Source organism: Cupressus sempervirens, chromosome 10, assembly GCF_028749045.1.
Source record: "Cupressus sempervirens isolate cs-2001-9-10 chromosome 10, ASM2874904v1, whole genome shotgun sequence".
NCBI lineage: Eukaryota > Viridiplantae > Streptophyta > Pinopsida > Cupressales > Cupressaceae > Cupressus > Cupressus sempervirens.
In genome coordinates this window covers 896,738,993-896,760,253 of record NC_143127.1, presented here as the reverse complement: position 1 = coordinate 896,760,253, position 21,261 = coordinate 896,738,993, and the positions used below count along the sequence as shown (strand labels likewise).

The following is a 21,261-nucleotide window of genomic DNA, read 5'->3' as shown; positions in this document are numbered from 1 at the left end:
TTCGGAAATTTCAACCTTCCTTGCAAATAATGATGCCCTAGCAAAAATCAGAATTTTGTCCTCTTGAAATCGCCCACATATTTGCCAAAAATCAAACCTTGGATCATGTACTTCTTTACCACGTAAAATCGCCCAAATCTAGGGCAGAAATTCGCAGCCTCTTGGAAAGGAAATCAGACTTCAAAAAATCGCCCCAAGCAAGAAAATTTCAGATTTGCTCCCAAAATGCCTAGGGCAGAAATTTGCCCAAATTGGAAGGAGAATGGTGCCAAGCAAGGAAAATTTGCTCCAACAAGAAAATCACCTAAGTTGGAAATTGCCTTTTCAAGAAAAATCGCCCAACACATGAGGAGGAGGGAGGTGTAATGAGGAAATGAGAGGGGGGGGGGAGCCCCTCTTATACCAAAATTTTCTTGTCTCTCCAAGCTGGCCGACTTGCCTTGGAGGAAAGCAAAATTAAATTAGTGCCTTCATTAATGGCCCAGATTTAAATGCCATGCTAAATTTACTTAGCTCAAAGTGAAATTAACCTACTTAATAGCCGGTTGTGATAAAAAATTGCAAAATAAAACAAGGAAAGCTTAGGAGATGCCAAAATTTTCATTTAAAAACGTTTTAGCAAATAAAATATCATTAAAATCGAATTTAACAAGCCAAAATCGATTTTCAATTTTAATTTACCAATTTCTTTTGAACATTTAAAAATCTCCTAAGCAATATTTCAACCAATTTAATGAGATTTTGCAATTTAATCCACTTTCAATTTTGCAATGCAATTTTAATTTTTAACCAAAATAAGTCATTTCTCTGACATTCTAAATCGATTTTTCCAATTTCAATTATACTATCACAAAATTTCTTTTTTCACCAAAAAATTTATGATTTTCCAAAACAATTAAATCTAAAAAAAATTTCATTTTGAAAATGTTTAAGCTTATACAATTATATCCAATTTCCAAAATCCGTCTAAGTCCAAAAATTTGCAATTTTATCCTGCCAAGTATTCATTTTAGCCATTGAAAAAAATGTTGTTTTGAAATTTGTTTGGCTTAAGGATAAAATTACATGCTCTGGAAAATCAAGTTAAGACCGGGTGAAAAAAAGAAATCCAACTACATGCCTCTTGGCCTGAAGGTGTCCAAAGTGTAAAATTTTCAAATTGAAAACTTTTGGACAATTCTGTTGTGAGGTTTTCACACCATCGCCTCAAAAACTTTGGGGACCCCCTCTTTTTTGGTTGCCTTGGCAATAATTGTTGAAGTTATCCAAAAATTTCCAATCTTGGAAATTTTTTTTTCTTGGCCACCTTCAGGCTAGGAGGGAGGAGGCTAGATTTCTTTTTCACCCGATTTCAACTTGATTTTCTTGAACGACCAATTTTATCCTTAGGCCAAACAAATTTCAAAGAACAACAATTGGCAAGGTAGAATTGTGAATTTTGTACTTAGACGATTTTTTTTGAAAATTTGGATATAATTGTACAAACTTGAGTAATTTTCAAAAGTGAAATGTTTGTTAGATTTGGGTTTTCTGGAAAATTTTGAAATTTTTTTGGTGAAAAGGATTAATTTTGTGATGGTGAAATCAAATAGGAAAACCAATTTAGGACTCTAGAGAAATTAAAATTGCATAGCAAAATCGATTTGGGTTATATTGCAAAAAAATTGGCATTAAATAGATTAAATTTGCCTTAGAGATTTTAGAGTCTTTAAAGAAATTAGTAAATTAAAATTGAAAAAATCAATTTTGGCTAGCCAAATCAGATTTTTAATGATTATATTAATTACTAAATCGTCATTAAATGGAAACATTTAGCATCTTCAAGGCTTTATTTACTTTATTTTTGCAATCTTGGTCTAACCGGCAATTTAAAAAAGTAAGTTTCATTGTGGCAAAGTTAATTTTTGGCTAAAAATTTAATTTTGGGCCAGAATTGTGCATTAATTATTGTTTTTTTGTGCTCTCAGGGTACAAGTCGGCCAGCTTTGGAGAGCAAGGGAGTTGGGTATAAGAGGAAGCTCTTTCCCCCTTTCCTCCTCATTCCTCTTCTTCCATGCTTGGGCGATTTGTAGGCAAAGGGGCAGATTGGCATTTTCCTTGGACGATTTTCTTGCAAAGGCAGATTGGCATGGTGTTTGGCGAATTTTTTAAGGCAATTTGGAGCTGCTCCCCATGCTTGCAATTTTCTATGAGCAGATCTGCACTCTCCATACTTGGCAAATTTCTTCTAGGGCAGATTTCTCATGGTCTAAGTTTGATTTTCTTCCAGATTTGGCAATTTTTGTTAAAAAGAACACCCTCCATGCTTAGAAGGTTGGTTTGGGTTTGATTTCCTCCATGCTTGGGTGATTTTTAAAAGGCAGATCTGATTTTCCTTGCCATGGCCAATTCTTGTTGAGGTCTGATTTCTTCTAAGGAGGCTGCTATTTTCCCCTAGTGGTTGGCCGATTTTTGTTGGTGAAGAAAACAAGTTGTAAAGTCTGATTTTGTGGCATACGCAAGGGCAATTTCAAGTGGACAAAATTCTGATTTTTCCAGCTAGGGCATCAAGATTTACAAAGGACTTGGATTTTCTAAGGACTGATCCGAACTTCAAAGAAGACCCGGCTATTGGTAAAGGTAAATTCAATTCATTTAGAGTTGAAAGGGGTCCTTAAGTGAATTTTGTTCTTTTGTTCTTCTCTAGTTTTGTTTCCTTTGGTTCTTCTTGCATTCATCATCCACCACTTCATCATCCCATCATAGGTTAAAGATTGAAGCTTGATAAGGGTAGAATCCATGATAGGACATTTGGAGAGGCAGAAATAAGCTAGACCACCCTAGGATTGAAGTTGAGAGATATAAGTGTAGTCCATCCTAAGGTAACGAAGAGGCAAAAATAAGTGGTAGTCCCACCCTAAGGTTGAAAATTGGAGATTAATAAGTGTAGTGATAGGACTTGGCGAGGTAGAAATAAGTGTAGCATCCATCGATAGAAAGAAGGTTAGAGATCGATAAGGGTAGCCCATATCACTTAGAACGAAGGGGCAGAAATAAGTGTTTAGGATGGTAGATGTTAGTGCAAGCAAGAACCCTAAGGGAACAAACATTAAGAAAGACAAAGAGGATGTGATGCCCAAAACAACTCTCTTCTCGAAAATGAGGTGAATAACTGATACCAATGTTGGTACAGTGAATATGATACAGGTAAAGGACAGACTAAAGGAAAGACAATCCCCAATGGCAAAGAAGATATACAAAAGCGGAATTGTACACGTAACAACTTTTCCTCCCACCTTGCCTTGTTTAGAATTGGTTATGGAGTGCGCATCCAGGTTTGATCTGATTAGTAAATCCATCATTTTTGATGAAGGGAAGAGAGTGTTGGCCAACATTGGGGGACAGGCGATCGAAGAAGCATTCAACATTCCCCAGTACAAGAGCATGACGGTGGTGATGATGGATCAGGCAGTCAAGACATTTCAGGATAACCCGAAGGCTTATTTCATGCATCTAAAACAATATTGGCTACATGAGGGAAAGAAAGGAGTAACCAGATCATTGAGGCTCACAGTGGCAGATTTCAAATTAGAATATGGTGATCTCATTGTGCTTCTCATCTGGATCATGGGCCTTGCTCAAGGTATGCAATTCGAAAACTGGATGTACTTCTTTATTGATGAAATTGAAAAAGGAAAAAGAAGATTTGATTGGGCTAGGATTATAGGCGAAAATCTAGAGTTGCAGCTTAGAACTGTACAAAACCAAAAGCAATTCTACATGGCATCCTATTTGTTTTACCAAATTCCTAGATTGTATAAAAGTCCGGGACTTAAGGCCTTAGGAGAGATTGGTAGTGGGCTGGGGCAATATTTGGTGCATGAATGCTATCCACAACTTCATTTGCACAACAACAAAGACTACAAAATGTTTTGTGATGCCTTCGCCATGAAGACAGTAAGGGTATTACAAGGGACACCTATTAGGAGACTCTCATCGGAAGCAGAAGCAAAAATAAAAAAGTATGAGAGTTGGTTCATCCAGTTTTTGCAATTCACATACATTAGAGTAGTAGGAAGCACAGTTTGTCCCAAGAGGCTTCCAAGATACCCACCTGACAAGGTAGTTTTGATGGAATTGGCTAGGCAACTTGAGCATTATGATAGGATAATGAGACTCGAAGGTAAGACAAGGTTACCTTCTCATTCAGAATTGACAATGATAGTTGCCCCAATCGTGTCGCTTTTGCGGCTGCGGAGAAAGAATTGGAATGTATCATCTAGGATGGTATAGAGAAAGACAAGGATTTGATCCTAATGGTCTTATCAAGGTATCTCACGGAAATACATTTAAACATGTTCCCACTATAGAAGACTTTTGGGCCAATGTCAAGGAAGACTTTCATGTGAGAAAGCTAGCTTTCTCAAGATTGTCGGTGAAGATGATGAGAGATCAGGTGGAGAGGCCTTGATATTCCCGATCAATTGGAAGATGATGGAGATGTGCTGAGAAAAGACTACGATACAGTGGATGGAACAGAGTTGAACCTAGTGGATTAGAATGATCATCATGATCCTTCCTTGGAGGCGGTCACAAGGATAGTGAATTTGCATACCGAGTCGTGGTACAATGAAAGATTAAGGAAACTACAAAGCCAAAGGATACCCCTTACTTATGAGAAGATGAAGCCAAAGGAGGGTCTAGTGGAATTAGTCAGACAAAAGGGTGAAGGAAGTAGCCGACAACAAGAAACAGTTAGAAGTAAGAAGAGAGCTTTGGAGGTTGAGAAAAGCAAAGAACATCTGGAACCTCCAACAAAGAGACAACATGCAACATCGTCAAGGGAAAGTATAATTGAGGCTAGAGGCCAAGAAGATAACACAAGTGAACAAAGGACCGCAATTGAGGTGAGCTTTGATTCAGAATCAAGTGGTTACAGTGATAGCTCCGAGTACTCTCCTCTCTTAGAGAACCAACAGGGAGATGACATAGTAGTTACTAGTGGAGAAGAAGATGGACCGATTGATATTGAGGAGATAAGTCAAGCACTCGAGGTCGTTGGGGATGCTTTGTTATTCGAACCAAATCCAGATTTGGGGAGATGCACCACACCACTATGGTCAAGGCAAATGCTTATGTCGAGAGGTGAGGTAGTAACTATCCGAACAGTTGAAGACATCCAAGTATTAATAGAAAAAGGTGATAGTGAGAACCAAAAAAAATGGCAAAGACAGTGGCAAAGGTAATTAGGAGCGACAATGATGGCCACCAAAAGGTTCAAATTGCTATACCAACAGTCAACAAGGCATTGGATGAGATTGTGGCCTAGGAATACGAGATAGTTGAACATGACTTGGGAAAAAATATAGATGACATGGAATGTGAGGAGATCCAGGAGGGTATAGTTTCAATAAGAGAAAGGTTGAGGAAGGCAAATGAAAGGATCATAAAGTTGGAGGCCGAAAACAAATATTAGAGAGATAGCTAGCCTATCCAACAGTTGCACTAGGTAGCCCTTCCTCAAGACAGTGGGAGCAATACAGAAGAGATAGCGACTCAGCTACATGAAGTCAGGGATTGGATCCATGATATAATCCAAGATGGGTGAAATTTCTTGCCGTCCTTTATCTTGACATTCAGGTCATTGGTGGCTATTAGAGATAAATTCATAACATTTGAAGGTGAATGGAAGGATTTCCTTCTAGTCAGAGACTTAACCATTCCCAGGCTACAGGCGTTCATTGGGCTACCAAAGAAATATTTGGAAAGGGCCAAGTTGATTGATGAAGGAGGATTGAGTATGGTAGAGTCTTTGTTTGTTGCCTTGACTACCAGATTAAGAACACTCGAGGAGATATAGAATGCAGTTGCACATCACGGCCCAAGCGTCAACACTTCCATTTCAACCATGATGAGTGACGTTGGGGTGACACTTGACTTTAAAGACATCAGAGAAGAGGACATCAATGAGATAGGGCTTGGATTGAGATTGGACGAGTTAGGAAAGGTTGCTATCAAGAAGAAACATTTGGGCACCCTTTCCTCCCTCAATACCTTTATTGGATATGCAAAAGAGTATGAGAAGGACCATGAGAAGACACTACAGGCAGCAAGCAACACGATGAAATCAACTGAGCTCAAGATAAAGCATACACCTTGCCCTCCCATGGAGGAAGTTAAAAAAGGCTAGCTAGGTTCATTGCCTTAGCTAAAAGAACGAAAGAAAAAGGGAGATTTATTTCAGAAGATCATTTGATGTAAGCCCAAGTGGCAATTTCTCTTTCTTCTAAGGTAGGACAAGTGTTTAATTTTGATTGGCCACCATTTTGGTGCCTTCTCATTGGTTGCCACTTTTCCTTTTTTTTCATTGGCCGATGGGGTGGCAACCCTAATTAGGGTTTCTAGGATCCAATCTGGATTGTTGATTTTGCCTCTTAATCTCTACCATCAGTTGTAAATTTTGGCCTCTATATAAGGCCATTTTCTCTCATTTGTAATGGTTGAAGAAAATTGTTGCTAAGATAATGCCAAAATCACTTTTCTTTCTCATTGTTGTGACTTGCATGGTGATTAAGAACTTTTGGTATTGTTGCATGGTTTCTACTTCCAAATAGTTAGAATAAAATTTCTTTTCAAGTTGTTAAAACAAATTGCATTTCAAGTTGTTAAGTAAAGAAGTAAAGTAGATGGATAGTTGCATGGTAGCATTAGTAGATGTTTGATAGGGATCAATACTAGGCCACTAGCATCCTAGCGGCTTGTTGGGAAGCCTTGTGTGGTAAACTAGTTCATTTTCCTTTGAATCATTGCATCTATGAAGGTGGAGCCGCCGGTTAACTTTCATTACATTCGAGCCTTGTCCATTTGCTAAACCTTTCCATTCATAGGAGTAGGAGTAGAATAGTGAGTAGTTAGGAGTTTGAGTTTTGAAGAGAAAAGTTAGAAAGACATAAGTCGTAAGAACATTCACCTTCCATCACCATCACCTTCCCCATCAACATCATTTGGCATTCACGCCGAATCACCATCATAGTCATTCCACCAAAATCCAATTTATCCTTGAACGAATAGTGTAAGGCCGCCTATGTGATTACTAGCAAATCACATCAATATACTGAGTTAGTATCCACAGGTGTAAGGAACATTGGAGTTATTCTCATGTCCCCATGACTATTAACTTTTCAAGAGAGGAATTGTGTGTTTGATACCCCGTATCAAATATTCAATTACTAATATGTTATGTAGTGGTACAAAACTGACATCAACAAATTCCAAAAAATAAAACTCGCCAAGGTGACCAAAACGGGGCTCCCTAAAATTTTGGGGCAATCATGTGAAAACCTCACAACAAGTATATTATGACACCCTAGCTAATTCTTGTTTCTAATTTTCTACTTATTGAGGGTTACCTTGATTCTTTTCACACTTTGGATTAATAAAAGCGAGGGAGGAGAATCTTAAACATAAGTGACATTATTATGGTGATAGATATAATCATGTCTTAGAAGGTTCTACAGCACAAAATACTAGCAATTACTACCACTAAATGCAAGGGTTGTATTTTTTTGAGCTTTTAAATTTCTCTAGACTTTTCTTTTGAAGTTATTGAACCAGATATATGACCTAACAAATTCAATTTCATTCATTTAGAGTCATTAAAGGTTATTTACTCTATAACAAATTCCATAAAATATACAGGAAATACGAAGCAATGTTGATGAATAAGTTGTTTGCGATTTATCCATAATCAAAAGACTCTTCCATTCTTTGAATTTCGGTTTATGTCATAACTTACTTTTACATAGAGGATACCAACAAAATGATAAAGATCAAGAATTCATAAATTTGCAGACAAGTAACTTTTTATTGTAATATTTATTATAGTTCTATTTTTTACTAAATCTATTTGTTTATTGTAGGCACAAATGGTGGATTTGACAATTCTAATCGACAACTTAAGAAAGAGAATAAAAATATAAATGAGGAGATTCTCAACATTAAGTGCCAGGTTTGATGAGTTTTTCCATCAGGAATCTTTTTATTAATGCATGATACCATAGTAATTTTATATTTACACGACTTGGGCTTGACAAGAAAAAAAAAATGAAATTCAATCATGCTGTTTTAAAAAGAGAAAAGTAGTGTTGAATGTTGTTATGATCGTTGTTCTTAAATAAGCTTGTAGGGTTCAAAAAGCATCTACGAATCAAATAGTATGAATGTTGCAATTATACTTAGTTTAAAATATAAATGTAGTGCTTTGCAAGCTTCACTGTGAATCTCGTAGAAGTTATTAATTTACAGTGAAATGTAGGATTTTAGAGAGATGTACTTAAAATAATTGTATTGATACTGATAATTTTGTATAGTCGAAAAGAGTGTTTTATGGAGCATTTAAAAAGTAAATTCTTTGATAATTAAGGCAACCTTTTCTTATTGCAAAATGTAGGGTTTCATAGAACTTTTGTGAAGTGAATGCTGCTCCAAATAAAGTATTCTTTATTTGTAGCAAAATTAGTAAATTGTTGGTAGACGGATTTGTCACTGTGAATGTTTCTTTGAAAATGACCCTGTTCACCCAAGAAGCAGTGACAACCGTACCAACAATTGGATAGGTTGAAGCCTGATCACTATCAAACAACAACCTTCCTCTCTGGTTGAGTGGGGCAGCTCCCTCGTATGATGGGAGTATTTGTATTTCTGTTTACTTTTCACGTGAAAGTACAAAAAGGAAACAAAATAGAACTAAAGAAAATGGTTAACATGAACTCCAATAGCATACATATGAATACTAGTTGAGATTCATAATGTAGAAAGATTACAAGGGAGTAACAACACAAATAATGTTTGAATATGCAATAATGAACTAAGGATAACAAATCTCAACATACGAGAAGAGAAGTTATCTTATCACATTCAAGCCTAGATACTATGGCACAATTGATTTTCATCAATTACATATATCATTTGAATATAAGACTTAATGGATTGCATAAATACACAAAGGCATTACCAACTTAACATACGATAAATCAGTAATGATAACTGAAAAATATATCTAGACATATGAATAAATGTATTCTTTATTATCGCTTGGAAGATATACAAATTCAAAGATACTTTTGTAAATAATGTAAATCCCAAAATTTGTAGAGAAATTTCTGCATAGTTTCCCCTTTGTCCAAAAAATTCTCCCCCTTTACAATGCAAATAGCCTTGTATATATAGGCTCTTCTTGATAACCATCTTGTAACCACTTAATATAACTACTTAACCTCTTCTTGCAACTACTTAGGATAACTACCCAGAGTAACCACTTGATGTAACTAACTTGAATAACCACTTAAGACAACTACTTAGAGTAACCACTTAGTATAACTATCCAAGTGATCGCTTTTTGTAACTACCTAAGTAGTTACTTAGAATAATGACACTTTTGAAGACAATTTGGGATTTACCTAACCTTTACAATGATAGAACCCGAAACCTAAATTTTGTTACTATGAGCAACACAAGTCACTTTTGCAAACATATATCTTGGAATTGGTTACACTTGGAAGAAGAAACAAGTCACCATTCAATTTAAAGTAAGTATCGCATCTTCTTGTCTTCATGGAGAACTTGGTCTTGAAGGGAATCTACTCCAATTCTAATTTGCAAATTACTCCTTTTGTAGTCAAATATTCACCTTGCAATTTTTTGAGTGTCAATGAAAAGTGTTTTCCATAATAAAACTTCCTACATGTTGGCCATGCTTGCATTGACTCTTCATATTTAGATGAATCCTTGATGCCTTTGAAGGTGACTTAGAAAACAATTCTTGTGTAATATATGTCCTTCACATCTTGCATGTATGTTAACCATGTTGTTGTTTAGCAACCTTGAACTATGCTTTGATAGGTATTTAAACCTCTTTCTAGAGCACTCACTTGCATGTGCTTTGCTTCAAATTCTGTTTCATAGGTTGATATATCTTTGAAATTATCATTCCCGATTATTCTGACCTCATCATGCATGTGTGCTGGTAGGGGTCATTATAATTGTATTGCGTGACCATAAAATCCATATCTCATCAATTTTTTTATGAATGTTCAAAACCATTTCTAAAAGCTTCCGTCTTCAGCACAATATGAGAACATTAGAAAAGCTTGTAGGACGTGGCTTTACATTTGCTAAAACACTTTTAATTTTTTCAATGCAGTCGATTCCAAAAGTTAACATCTCTTTGAGGATTTTTGCCAGATAGTCAAGCTCGGTTGTCTAGGATTCCACATTTTTTCATGCATATTTGCTGACAATAGTATAATATTTTGCCCATATTTCGATTTTTGCATCCATGTCTTCCATCAGTTTGAAAGATTTGAAAGCCATTTTTTGTAAGTCACGACCACCAAAATCCATGAGATCGCATTTCTTTGAGACAGTAGCTTATGTTAGCCATGAGTAAGTTGGTGGTGGAAAATTGTTCACGTCCTTTGTCTACGCAATGACATCATTTGTTACATGTTGAGATGCTTTCTCATTTTACATTCATAGCCACCATATTCTCTTGAACATCAATGCCAACAAGGATGTTCTCTCCTTGTTGTCATGTCCCCTCTTTAGCTTTGTCTAGTAGTGACATGAGAATTAGCCTATTATGGAGTCTCGTAGGCTGGCAGTGGTGATCAGGGACTCAGTCAGGGTTTTCAGTGTCTGGATTTGGTATTTCAGGCAGTAGTAGATCAGTTGAGAGAAGTTCCTTGATTTTAGGAGGCAGTTCCTTGATTTTAGGAGATTCCTACCTTTTAGGAGGTTGTGACGTTTTCCAGAGTTGAGGTTCTATGAGATCATCCTTGAGCTCAATTTTAGGAGATTTGGGTGTGTTCCCTATTTTTTAGGAGTATCCCTAGATTTGAGGGTGAGACTGCCAGTTGGCCCAGGTTGTCCGGCATCAGTCACAGGTAGGTGACAAACTTAGTTTCATGTTTTGGAGGTGTTTGGGTTGTTCCTTGGCTACTTGGGAAATATTTTAATATATTTAAATATTCTCCTAACTTAGTGTTGACCATTTTGCGCCCCCAACCCCCCTGCCCCCTCCCCCCTAGTTTTCCAAACATTGACCACTTCCATGAAAACTAAGGTGGTAGCCATGTCCACATCCTTTGAATTATTGATTGCCATGCAAACTTGATAGGGATACTTAAACCTTAGTCATACCCTTTATATCCCTAAGTCTTCAAATCTCCATATTGTATGACATATCCTTAAGAGATTTTAAGTTGCGACCATGCGACTACCTTTCATCGTTTGGTCTCTGCAATTTATGGCTTAACCGCTAGGGAGGCTGCGAATGTGCAACATGGTCAAGTGCATGGTTTGCGCAGCTTCGCTGTGGTTTAAACTAACATTCAAGTGCAGGTGGCGATGTTGCAAAAAGCCTTTGGTTGCATGATTGCAGGCAACTTCGAGATCAGGCAGTCTCAAGTTGCGACCATGCAAAGACTAACTCTAGTAGTCTAATTTACATGTTCTCACAAGGTCGCAGGAGGTTAAGGACTAACTAGAGTTCAGATTGCGAAGTGGCAATTTCTTTTGGGTGCTTGTTTGCGGATTTAAGTGCCAAACCCTAGTTGCATGTTGCAAATAGGCGATAGGTGGACACGTGTCATGGTGGGCCAGGTCAATTCTTGTTCTCCTTCATTGCATTGTTGCAAGGGTCAGTTTTGAAGGAATATTTCATCGAACAAGGATAGATCAATTCAATCGATGCTCTCCATCAATAGAGCTTCAAAAGTTAAGTTGCGACCATGTGAAAGGTCAACAGGCCGCAGTCAAATTCAGTTTTCTCATCATTGCAGAGGGTTAATGCTAAACCATGGTCAAAGTGGTGATGCTGCGAAATACTCTTGATCGCTTGGTTGCAAGAGGTTAGGTCTAACCCAGTGTTAAGATGGTGAAGCAACGATCACTTTGGTCGTAGCTTCGCAAGGTGAAATAAAGGTAACTGTTTGTGGTTATGACTGTGTAATCATGGTTAAGGGTGTGGTCTTGGTGTGGTCGTAGGTACCCAAGCTGCGACCGAGATTTAAGCCACGACGACACAAAAGGCAGTGCTAGTAGTTAAGTTCTCAGCGATCGCAGGGTCACAGACATTTGATGCCAACCAAGAGATAAGCCACGACTTGGTGGAAACAACTAAGGATGCTTGTTCACTTGGTTGCTGGTTTAAAATGCTAAGGCATAAATTGACCACAAAGCGGCAATGGAGGTAGTCCCTAGGTTGCAAGGGTTAAGAGGTCAAGGTGAAAGCAAGCTGCAACGAGGCGACACGGTCAAAGATAGAGGTCTCGTAGCATCGCAGGCAAAATAAATGTTAAAACCTTAGTTGTTGCGAAGATGCGAAGGGCCAGTTTTATGCTTGTTTGCAGGGTCACAATAGTTAAAAGGATAAAGTGGAAATGAGCTGCAATGTAATGATCAAGCATAGACAAGGGCCTTCTCGGTTTTGTAAGGCCAGACAGTTAAATTGGAAAGCAGGCTGCGAAGTCGCAAACGCTGGTAGTTAGCAGGTTAGCATAAAAGAACGAAAGCTGGGCGAGGTGGCGGAATGCTGAAGAGGTATTGGACCACGTGGCAATGTTAGATGGTTGACTCCATTTGACTTGATGACATGGCTGACTTGGCGTGTTGAGAACAAAGAGAAGCAACTCTTTGATGATGAATAGGTCCTCGATTGCTTATAGCCGCTTTCTTGAGTGTTCTCCATGCTTGTTTAATGTAGTTTCATTCCTCTCGCCGCCTGGTTCATCCATCTACCCAATCAGATGGTAATGGTTGTTGTTTCTGTCATTTAGAACCAGATTTGCACATAAAAGATCAAATCTTCCAATATGGGAATGTGCATCTGATCATGATTTTCTCTGCTCAACAATTATTGCTCTCCTTTGCCGTCTCAACTCCACTTGGTTGGAGTTTGAACTCAACCTAATATTAGAGTTATGCCTGAACTCTATAAAAGACCATTGTAAATATTTATAAGGGGTTCTTCTCTGCCTGTATGTTGCAGCAGCATTATGCTCTACAACTTTGCCTTTCATTAATGAAATCTCTGTTCCTTACCTTCTCTTGCCATTTTTCTGTCTAGTGCATGTATATGCCTTGTAGTAAATGTTTTCTTTCTATTTTCCTAAGCTTACATGTTGTGTTCAATTTGTTGGCAATCGTTGCATAAGTGAATGTTTCATTAGTTTCAGATCTGCATGTCGCTTTGGGAAATACACCGAAGTTAAGTCTAGTGTATTTCGGGTTTCATTGATGTTTTGTGTAGTTGTAGACAGAGTTGTGACCATTCAATCTAGGTGCATCACCCCCCTTAGATTAGATTAGGTAGTTTGATTTCATGCATCTCATTCTCCTTTTTCCTTCAAAGAGTAGTTAGGTGCATCTTGATTGTAAGGAAGCCAACATTCTTTGGAGATTCGACCTTAGAGCGCAAGTCCCACACTTAGAGGTCGTTTCCATGTTACATGAGGTCGCTTGAGGGTCATAGCTTAAGCAAGGGTGCAAACTTTTGTGTCAACAATTAGCATTTTAATAATTTAAATAAGGGTAAGTGTTTAGCCATTTTGGAGTAATAAGGAGTTTTTTGGTTCCATTTGGATTGATTTTCCTATGTGTGATAGCTCGTTGGAAAGAGCTCAGTTTCTATTATTTGATTATCACTTGTCGAGACTTATTTGATGCTTGGAGCTATTCCTCACTAATAAAGTAATGATTTCCTTCTATTTGGACGCCTTTATTGGTGAAATAATGTTATATTATAAAGGTCAAATGAAATCCACTTTAGGGTTCTTTTAGGGTTCGATTTGCCTTGGAGAGGGGATATAAGGAGATGGTAACCTAAAGGTGAGTAATTTTTATCATTTTGTTAACCTATTTTGGACGCCATTGCTTTGGAAGAGCATTCCTCACCTAGGATGCAAACCCTAGTGCTGAGAGCAGATTTGTTGGGACGTAGCCCTCAACAAGATCAGATTCGAAGGTTCTTATGCATACTGTTTGATCAAGGCAGGGGATCGATTTTTAGTATTGCAGTCACATTTTGCAGACAGTGGGTTTTTATGGAAGGCGGCCACTTTGATTCAGCCTGGCGTTTCTTTATAGCAGCTCACGTGAGGAATTCTGGAGTGTTTATTTGCAACAGACTGGAGTTGTTTTATTGCAGCAGTTTGGGTTTTATCATTTGAACTTGTTTGGCTATAGCTGGTTCCCTTCTTCAGCTGGCATCAACCTTGTTTGAAGTACATCTGTATTGGTACTATTCTGAAATAAATTAGACTTTGCTGGTATGGTTTTAGAATCATTTCCAGATTAGTATGTATTGCTGCATATGATTTCTATCACTTATATTTTATCAGTTACTGTTATTTATTCATTGTAATACCTATATTTTGAAAAATACAAAAGGAAACATAGTTCTTTTGCAACTTCTGTCTAGCTCTATAAGATCAAAGAAAAATCTACAGTAAAATATAATTTATATAATTAAACATTATAGCAGCAGCAGAGCAAATATCCACTTGGGATATTTCACTTGTTGCTTCGTTGAATAAAATTTTACTAGAGGAAGTTACAGAATGCAACTTTTAGGCTAAGAAAACATTTGTTGCCAAACTTGATCCTTTACCAATCTCTTTGGTCACTATATCAGATGTGGCAATCTCTCTCTGATTCAGCAATCAAGCAATTTATAGTCTTTATCTACACATTGACATTTTCCATGCATGGGTATCTCAAACCATAATATTTGACAAGACTCCTTTGTCTTTTGCACTTGGTTGTTTCCAAAGGTGCTGACATGAATCTATCTTGTGTATGTCTTGCAATCATGGCATTCTGTCAAACAATTCAGCTTCAATGCATATGAATCCAAATTTTGCATGACTGTTGCTAGAAGCATTTCTAACTATGATTTTTGACAAGCATTCCCTTCAACATGCTTTCATGGACATCCATAACCAATTCCCAAAATCTTTTATCATCCCAAATTATCATTTTAGAGTACAGACATATGACAGTTTAAAATCTATTTTGTGCTATTCTCATACTTCATGCATGGGTGTGAGTAGGGAGGATGTTATCTAGAGACCTGTGAGCTAAGAGATTTAACACTGGTGCAGCCATAAATTTACCATTACTGCACTATCGTTTCTTTTGAGGTAGCTGGATTCAGCTTGCACTATATATGACTCAACATTTTGCATGCATATTGATGAGCAAAATATAATATTTGATAGAAATTTCCCTATCAATATGTTTTTTTAAAGATGTTCAATGATGCTTCTATGTCGCATAGGTGAGAGATTAAGGTTGACAAAGATTGTAGAGATAGGTTTATTTTGTGCAAATATGCGATCATTGCTCCATATGGTGGTGTCGTCTCCATGAGACATTCTAGAAAAAGCTCTGGACTTGCCTCTTGTATACTCCCCACGACAACATCAACCTGAGCTTTTTCAATTATAAACTCTAATAATATTCTATAGTTCACTAAGCTTTGATGGATGTTTATGTAGAAAATAGAGCAGCAGCAAATAGATTTAAAATAACAACCAAAAAGAAAATAACTATAAACAACCCTGTTTTGAAACAGAGGAAACCCTATTGTCCTTTTAATTAAAAATAATGATCAAAATATTTGTTCAGGCTCTTCATATCCGGATTCAGTGATCTCCCAAAAATCTTTCCCAATAAAAAATGTCTTCATCTTGATTGACCAATATTGGTAATCAACTCTATCAAACTTGGTTTCCTTTTAATTAAAAATAATGATCAAAATATTTGTGCAGGCTCTTTATATCTGGATTCAATGATCTCCCAAAAATCTTTCCCAATAAAAAATGTCTTCGTCTTGATTGACAAATATTGGTAATCAACGCTATCAAACTTTGGGATTTGTAAATTGTTTGCCATGCTGAAGACTTTATTGCCCTGAAGCTCTGATACCAAATGTAAATTTTTGGTCATCCAAAGTACCTCCCTAATCTGAATCATTGAAGCCAACAAGTTCAAATTTATTAGAAGAATAGTGAATGCCAAAATCTACAGTGCTTTTCACATATCTCAAAATTCTCTTGGCTGCCTTCATATGTTTCTGTGATGGATTTGTCATATACCTTGAAACCAATGAAATTGAATAAGCAATATTAGGCCTTGTGTGAGTTAAAACCATCGAACTCCCAACAATGCTTCTGTATGATGTCTCATCAACAATTTCAGCACCATCATCTCTACACAATACAACTCCATGAGCAATTGGAGTGGAAAGAGGTTTACAATCAGCCATATCAAGCTTCTTCAACATATCCTTTGCATACTTGGTTTGGCAAATAAAAATTTCATCTTTACCTCGATAAACCTCCATGCTAAGAAAATACTTCATGAGACCTAAATCTTTAATTTCAAATTCATTTATCATAGCAACTTTGAATTCATCTTTCATCTTTGAACAACTACCCATATATAACAAATCATCAACATACAAATTCACAATAAGAATATCATTGCCTTCTTGCTTGTAATAAAGGGTAGGTTCACTTTTACTTTTGGAAACCATTTTGTTGAAAATATTCATCAATCCTTGCATACCATGCACATGGTACTTGTTTGAGGCCATACAACGCCTTCTTCATCTTGTAGACATGATCTTCTTTGCCTTGAATTTCAAAACCTTGTGACTGTCCCACATATACTTCCACTTCCAAGTACCCATTCAAAAAGACAGTTTTCACATTCATTTGATGAATACTCCATTTCTTTTGAGTTGCAAGAGAGATTAACATCCTAATAGTTTCTTGTCTTGCTACTGGTGCAAGAATTTCTTCATAATCAATGCCATACCTTTGAGTGAAACCTTTAGCAACCAATCTTGCCTTGTATCTTTCAACACTCCCATCACTATTATCCTTGATCTTGTAGACCCATTTTGTGCCAATTTTTTCTTCTCATGTGGAAGCTCTACAAGCTCCCATGTCTCATTCCTATGAATGGAATCCATCTTTTCATTCATTGCTTGCATCCAAACCTCATTAGCACATGCATCTTCAAAACATGATGGTTCAAAATCAGCTTTAACAAGTAATGCAAAATTTATTGTCTCACCTATTGGATCTTCTTCATGTGCTTGATTTTGACAGCTTTGATAGATATCAATTAATCTTCTGACCTTTCTTGGAGGAATTGAGAATGGACTTGCACTTGAAATTGATGAGGGGCTACTTGGTGGGCTTGGTGACCTTGAGAAGATCCATTAGCTAGCTGTTGATTAACATTATTAGCAATGATATCATTATCCAAAACCGATTTTGGCTTTTCAAATATAGCCTTTTTTGATGACCATAAACTCCCCCTTCATTAAAAATCACATCTCTTGAAACAACAAGCTTATTAGTAATAGGATTGAATAATCTATAAGCTTTGCTTTCTTCGCTATAACCCACAAAAATACATGATTCACTTTTAGCATCTAGCTTTTTCCTACTATGATCAAGGATACAAACATAAGTCAAACAACCAAAAACTTTAAAATGATTTACGTTAGGCCTTTTCTCATACCATGCTTCATATGGAGTCATCTTGTCTAGGACACTTGTAGGACTTCTGGTGAGAATATAGACTGCTGTAGCAACTGAATCAACTCAATAAGAATTGTTCAAACCCTTGGTTTGCAACATGCTCTTTTCCATTTCAACCACAGTACGATTCTTCCTTGTTGAGGTGTGTATGCAGTTTTGAGTTGCCTTTTGATCTCATTCATTTCACAAAATTTTTGAAAATCTTTTGAGCAAAACTCTCCTCCATGATTTGTTCTCAAACATCTGATTGTGTTCCCTTTCTCGTTCTCTACACGAGCTTTAAACCTCTTGAATGTATCAAAGACTTCATCCTTAGTCTTAAAAAAATACACCCAACACATGCGTGAGTAATCATCAATAAAAGTAATGAAATATGATGGCTTACCCAAGCTTTGTGTTTGCATAGGAACACAAATATCTAAATGAATAAGCTGAAGTGGATGTTGGGTCGTCCATGCCTTTTGGACGACCCAACATCCACTTCAGCTTATTCATTTAGATATTTGTGTTCCTATGCAAACACAAAGCTTGGGTAAGCCATCATATTTCATTACTTTTATTGATGATTACTCACGCATGTGTTGGGTGTATTATTTGAAGACTAAGGATGAAGTCTTTGCTAAATTCAAGAGGTTTAAAGCTCGTATAGAGAATGAGAAAGGGAACACAATCAGGTGTTTGAGAACAGATCGTGGAGGAGAGTTTTGCTCAAAAGATTTTTAGAACTTTTGTGAGATGAATGAGATCAAAAGACAGCTCACAATTGTATACACACCTTAACAAAATGAAGTGGCCGAAAGGAAGAACTGTACTGTGGTAGAAATGACAAGGAATATTTTACAAACCAAGGGTTTGAACAATTCTTATTGGGTTGATTCAGTTGCTACAACAGTCTATATTCTCAACACGAGTCCTACAAGTGCCCTCGATAGGATGACTCCATATGAAGCATGGTATAAGAAAAGGCCTAATGCAAAACATTTTAAAGTTTTTGGTTGTTTGGCTTATGTTTGTATCCCTGATTAGAATAGGAAAAAGTTAGATGCTAAAAGTGAATTATACATTTTTGTGGATTATAGTGAGAAAAGCAAAGCTTATAGATTATTCAATACTATTACTAATAAGCTTGTTGTTTCAAGTGATGTGATTTTTGATGAAGGGGAAGTTTATGGTCATAAAAAAGGCCATGTTGAAAAGCCAAAATCAGTTTTGGATGATGATATCATTGCTATTAATGATAATGAGCAGCTAGCTAATGGATCTATTTCAAAGTCACCAAGCCCACCAAGTATCCTCTCATCAATTTCAAGTGCAAGTCCATCCTCAAGTCTTCTAAGAAAGGTAAGAAAATTCAGTGATATTTATCAGAGGTGTCAAAATCAAGCACATGAAGAAGATCGAATAGGTGAGACGGTAAATTTTGCATTACTTGTTAAAGCTGATTTTGAACCATCATGTTTTGAAGATGCATGTACTAATGATGTTTGGATGCAAGCAATGAATGAAGAGATGGATTCCATTCATAGGAATGAGACATGAGAGTTTGTAGAGCTTCCACATGAGAAGAAGAAGATTGACACAAAATGGGTCTATAAGATCAAGTATAATAGTGATGGGAGTGTTGAAAGATACAAGGCAAGATTGGTTGCTAAAGGTTTCACTCAAAGGCATGACATTGATTATGAAGAAAATTCTGCACCAGTAGCAAGACAAGAAACTATTAGGATGCTAATCTCTCTTGCAGCTCAAAGAAATGAAGTATTCATTACATGGATGTGAAAAGTGCCTTCTTGAATTGGTACTTGGAAGAGGAAGTATATGTGGGACAGCCACAAGGTTTTGAAATTCAAGGCAAAGAAGATCATGTCTACAAGTTGAAGAAGACCTTGTATGGCCTCAAATAAGCACCACGTGCATCGTATGCAAGGATTGATGAATATTTTCAACATAATGGTTTCCAAAGAAGTAAGAGTGAACTTACCCTTTATTACAAGCAATAAGGTAGTGATATTCTCATTATGAGTTTGTATGTTGATGATTTGCTATATATGGGTAGTTGTTCAAAGATGAAAGATGAATTCAATTCAAAGTTGCTGTGATGAATGAATTTGAAATGAAGGATTTAGGTTTCATGAAGTACTTTGTTGGCATGGAGGTTTATCAAGGTAAAGATGAAATTTTTATTTGCCAAACCAAGTATGCAAAAGATATGTTGAAGAAGTTTGATATGGCCGATTGTAAACCTCTTCTCACTCCAATTGCTCATGGAGTTGTATTGTGTAGAGATGATGGTACTGAAATTGTTGATGAGATATCATACAATAGCATTGTTGGGAGTTTGATGTTTTTAACTCACACAAGGCCTGATATTGCTTATTTAGTTTCATTGGTTTCAGGTATATGACAAATCCATCAGAAGAACATATGAAGGCAGCCAAGAGAATTTTGAGGTATGTGAAAAGCACTATAGATTTTGACATTCACTATTCTTCTAATAAGTTTGAGCTTGTTGGCTTCAGTGATTTAGATTGGGGAGGTAGTTTGGATGACCAAAAATCCACATTTGGTAATTGTTTTTCCTTGGGTTTTGGTTTAATCACATGGAGTTCTAAGAAGCAAAGCATGGTTGCTCTCTCTTCTACAGAACACTCTGATTTGTTAAGTTTGATAGAATGGAGTGCACCACCATGAGCACCAGGTTCATGTTGTACACTCTCTTTTGCCCTTTTTGGTGTTTCATACAGATCAAGGAAAAAGCTTTCCTCTAAAGTGTTGGAATATTTTATCACTTAGAGAGTTTATATTTGATGGACACCTCATTTTTAGACAAGATCTCTTGGATCTTCCAACTATATTCTTCCTGCAACCACCTAGCAACATTTTTCTTTTGGGGGCTCTCTATTTTGATGTCAAAATTTGAATTTTGAACAACAATTCAATTTTAGGGGTAATTAATAATGCTAGATGAATTTGAAATGGGTGAGTTGTTCATGGAGAGAGAACATAACAGAGAGAGACACGAATAATATCAAAGGAAGAACAGAGTGGACTGCAGAAGCAAATTTTCGCACAACATTAGCTACAAAAGGTAGTCTATCTAATGACACTAGAAGTGAGTGTACACAGTAGCTCCAGAAATGCAACTCTAGAATGTTTTGTAATTTGTATGAAACAATATTTTTGTAAAACACATTTTGATTAATAGAAAATATAATTTCTCTATTTCACGAATCCCGTTCTTCCATTTGATCTCCTGGGTTGTTTTGTTTGTTTCCATACATTCCAATTCTTAGTAACGGAGTGGTAGTCTCTTTCTTGGCATTGATTTGGGGTTTTAATTGCTTCAAATTTGTATCAGAGCCCTAGGTTTATCCTATGTCAGGGATTAACAACTTGCTTTGAGTGTCACATGTGGCTGGAGTAAATAACACAAGTTAGTGGGCCACCGTCTTTTATTGGAAAGAAAATGGACATTTAGGCAAAAAAGATGAAGACCATAATGTTTTGAAATGACTTGTGGGAGCTAGTGGTCAATGGTTCACAGATGTGACTGACCCAACAATGTACACGACTCTCACCAATAACTAGGTGGTCCAAAGAAGGGATGCAAAGCCCTTAGTTTGATAGAGTTAGCTTTGATAGAAGCTATTTTCCCTAGAATAACAGC

The 21,261-nt window shown here is 36.8% G+C and overlaps 1 protein-coding gene across 2 annotated transcripts in view; it reads left to right on the top strand.

The window, feature by feature from the left end:
• The window catches only part of LOC149536895 (uncharacterized), a 45,841-nt gene that overhangs the window by 13,420 nt on the left and 11,160 nt on the right, over positions 1–21,261 (top strand). For both annotated transcript variants that reach the window (XM_089806854.1, XM_089806853.1), the window contains exon 3: positions 7,899–7,987. In XM_089806854.1, coding sequence (XP_089662980.1) covers positions 7,899–7,987 — 89 coding nt within the window. The remainder of the gene's footprint in view (positions 1–7,898; positions 7,988–21,261) is intronic.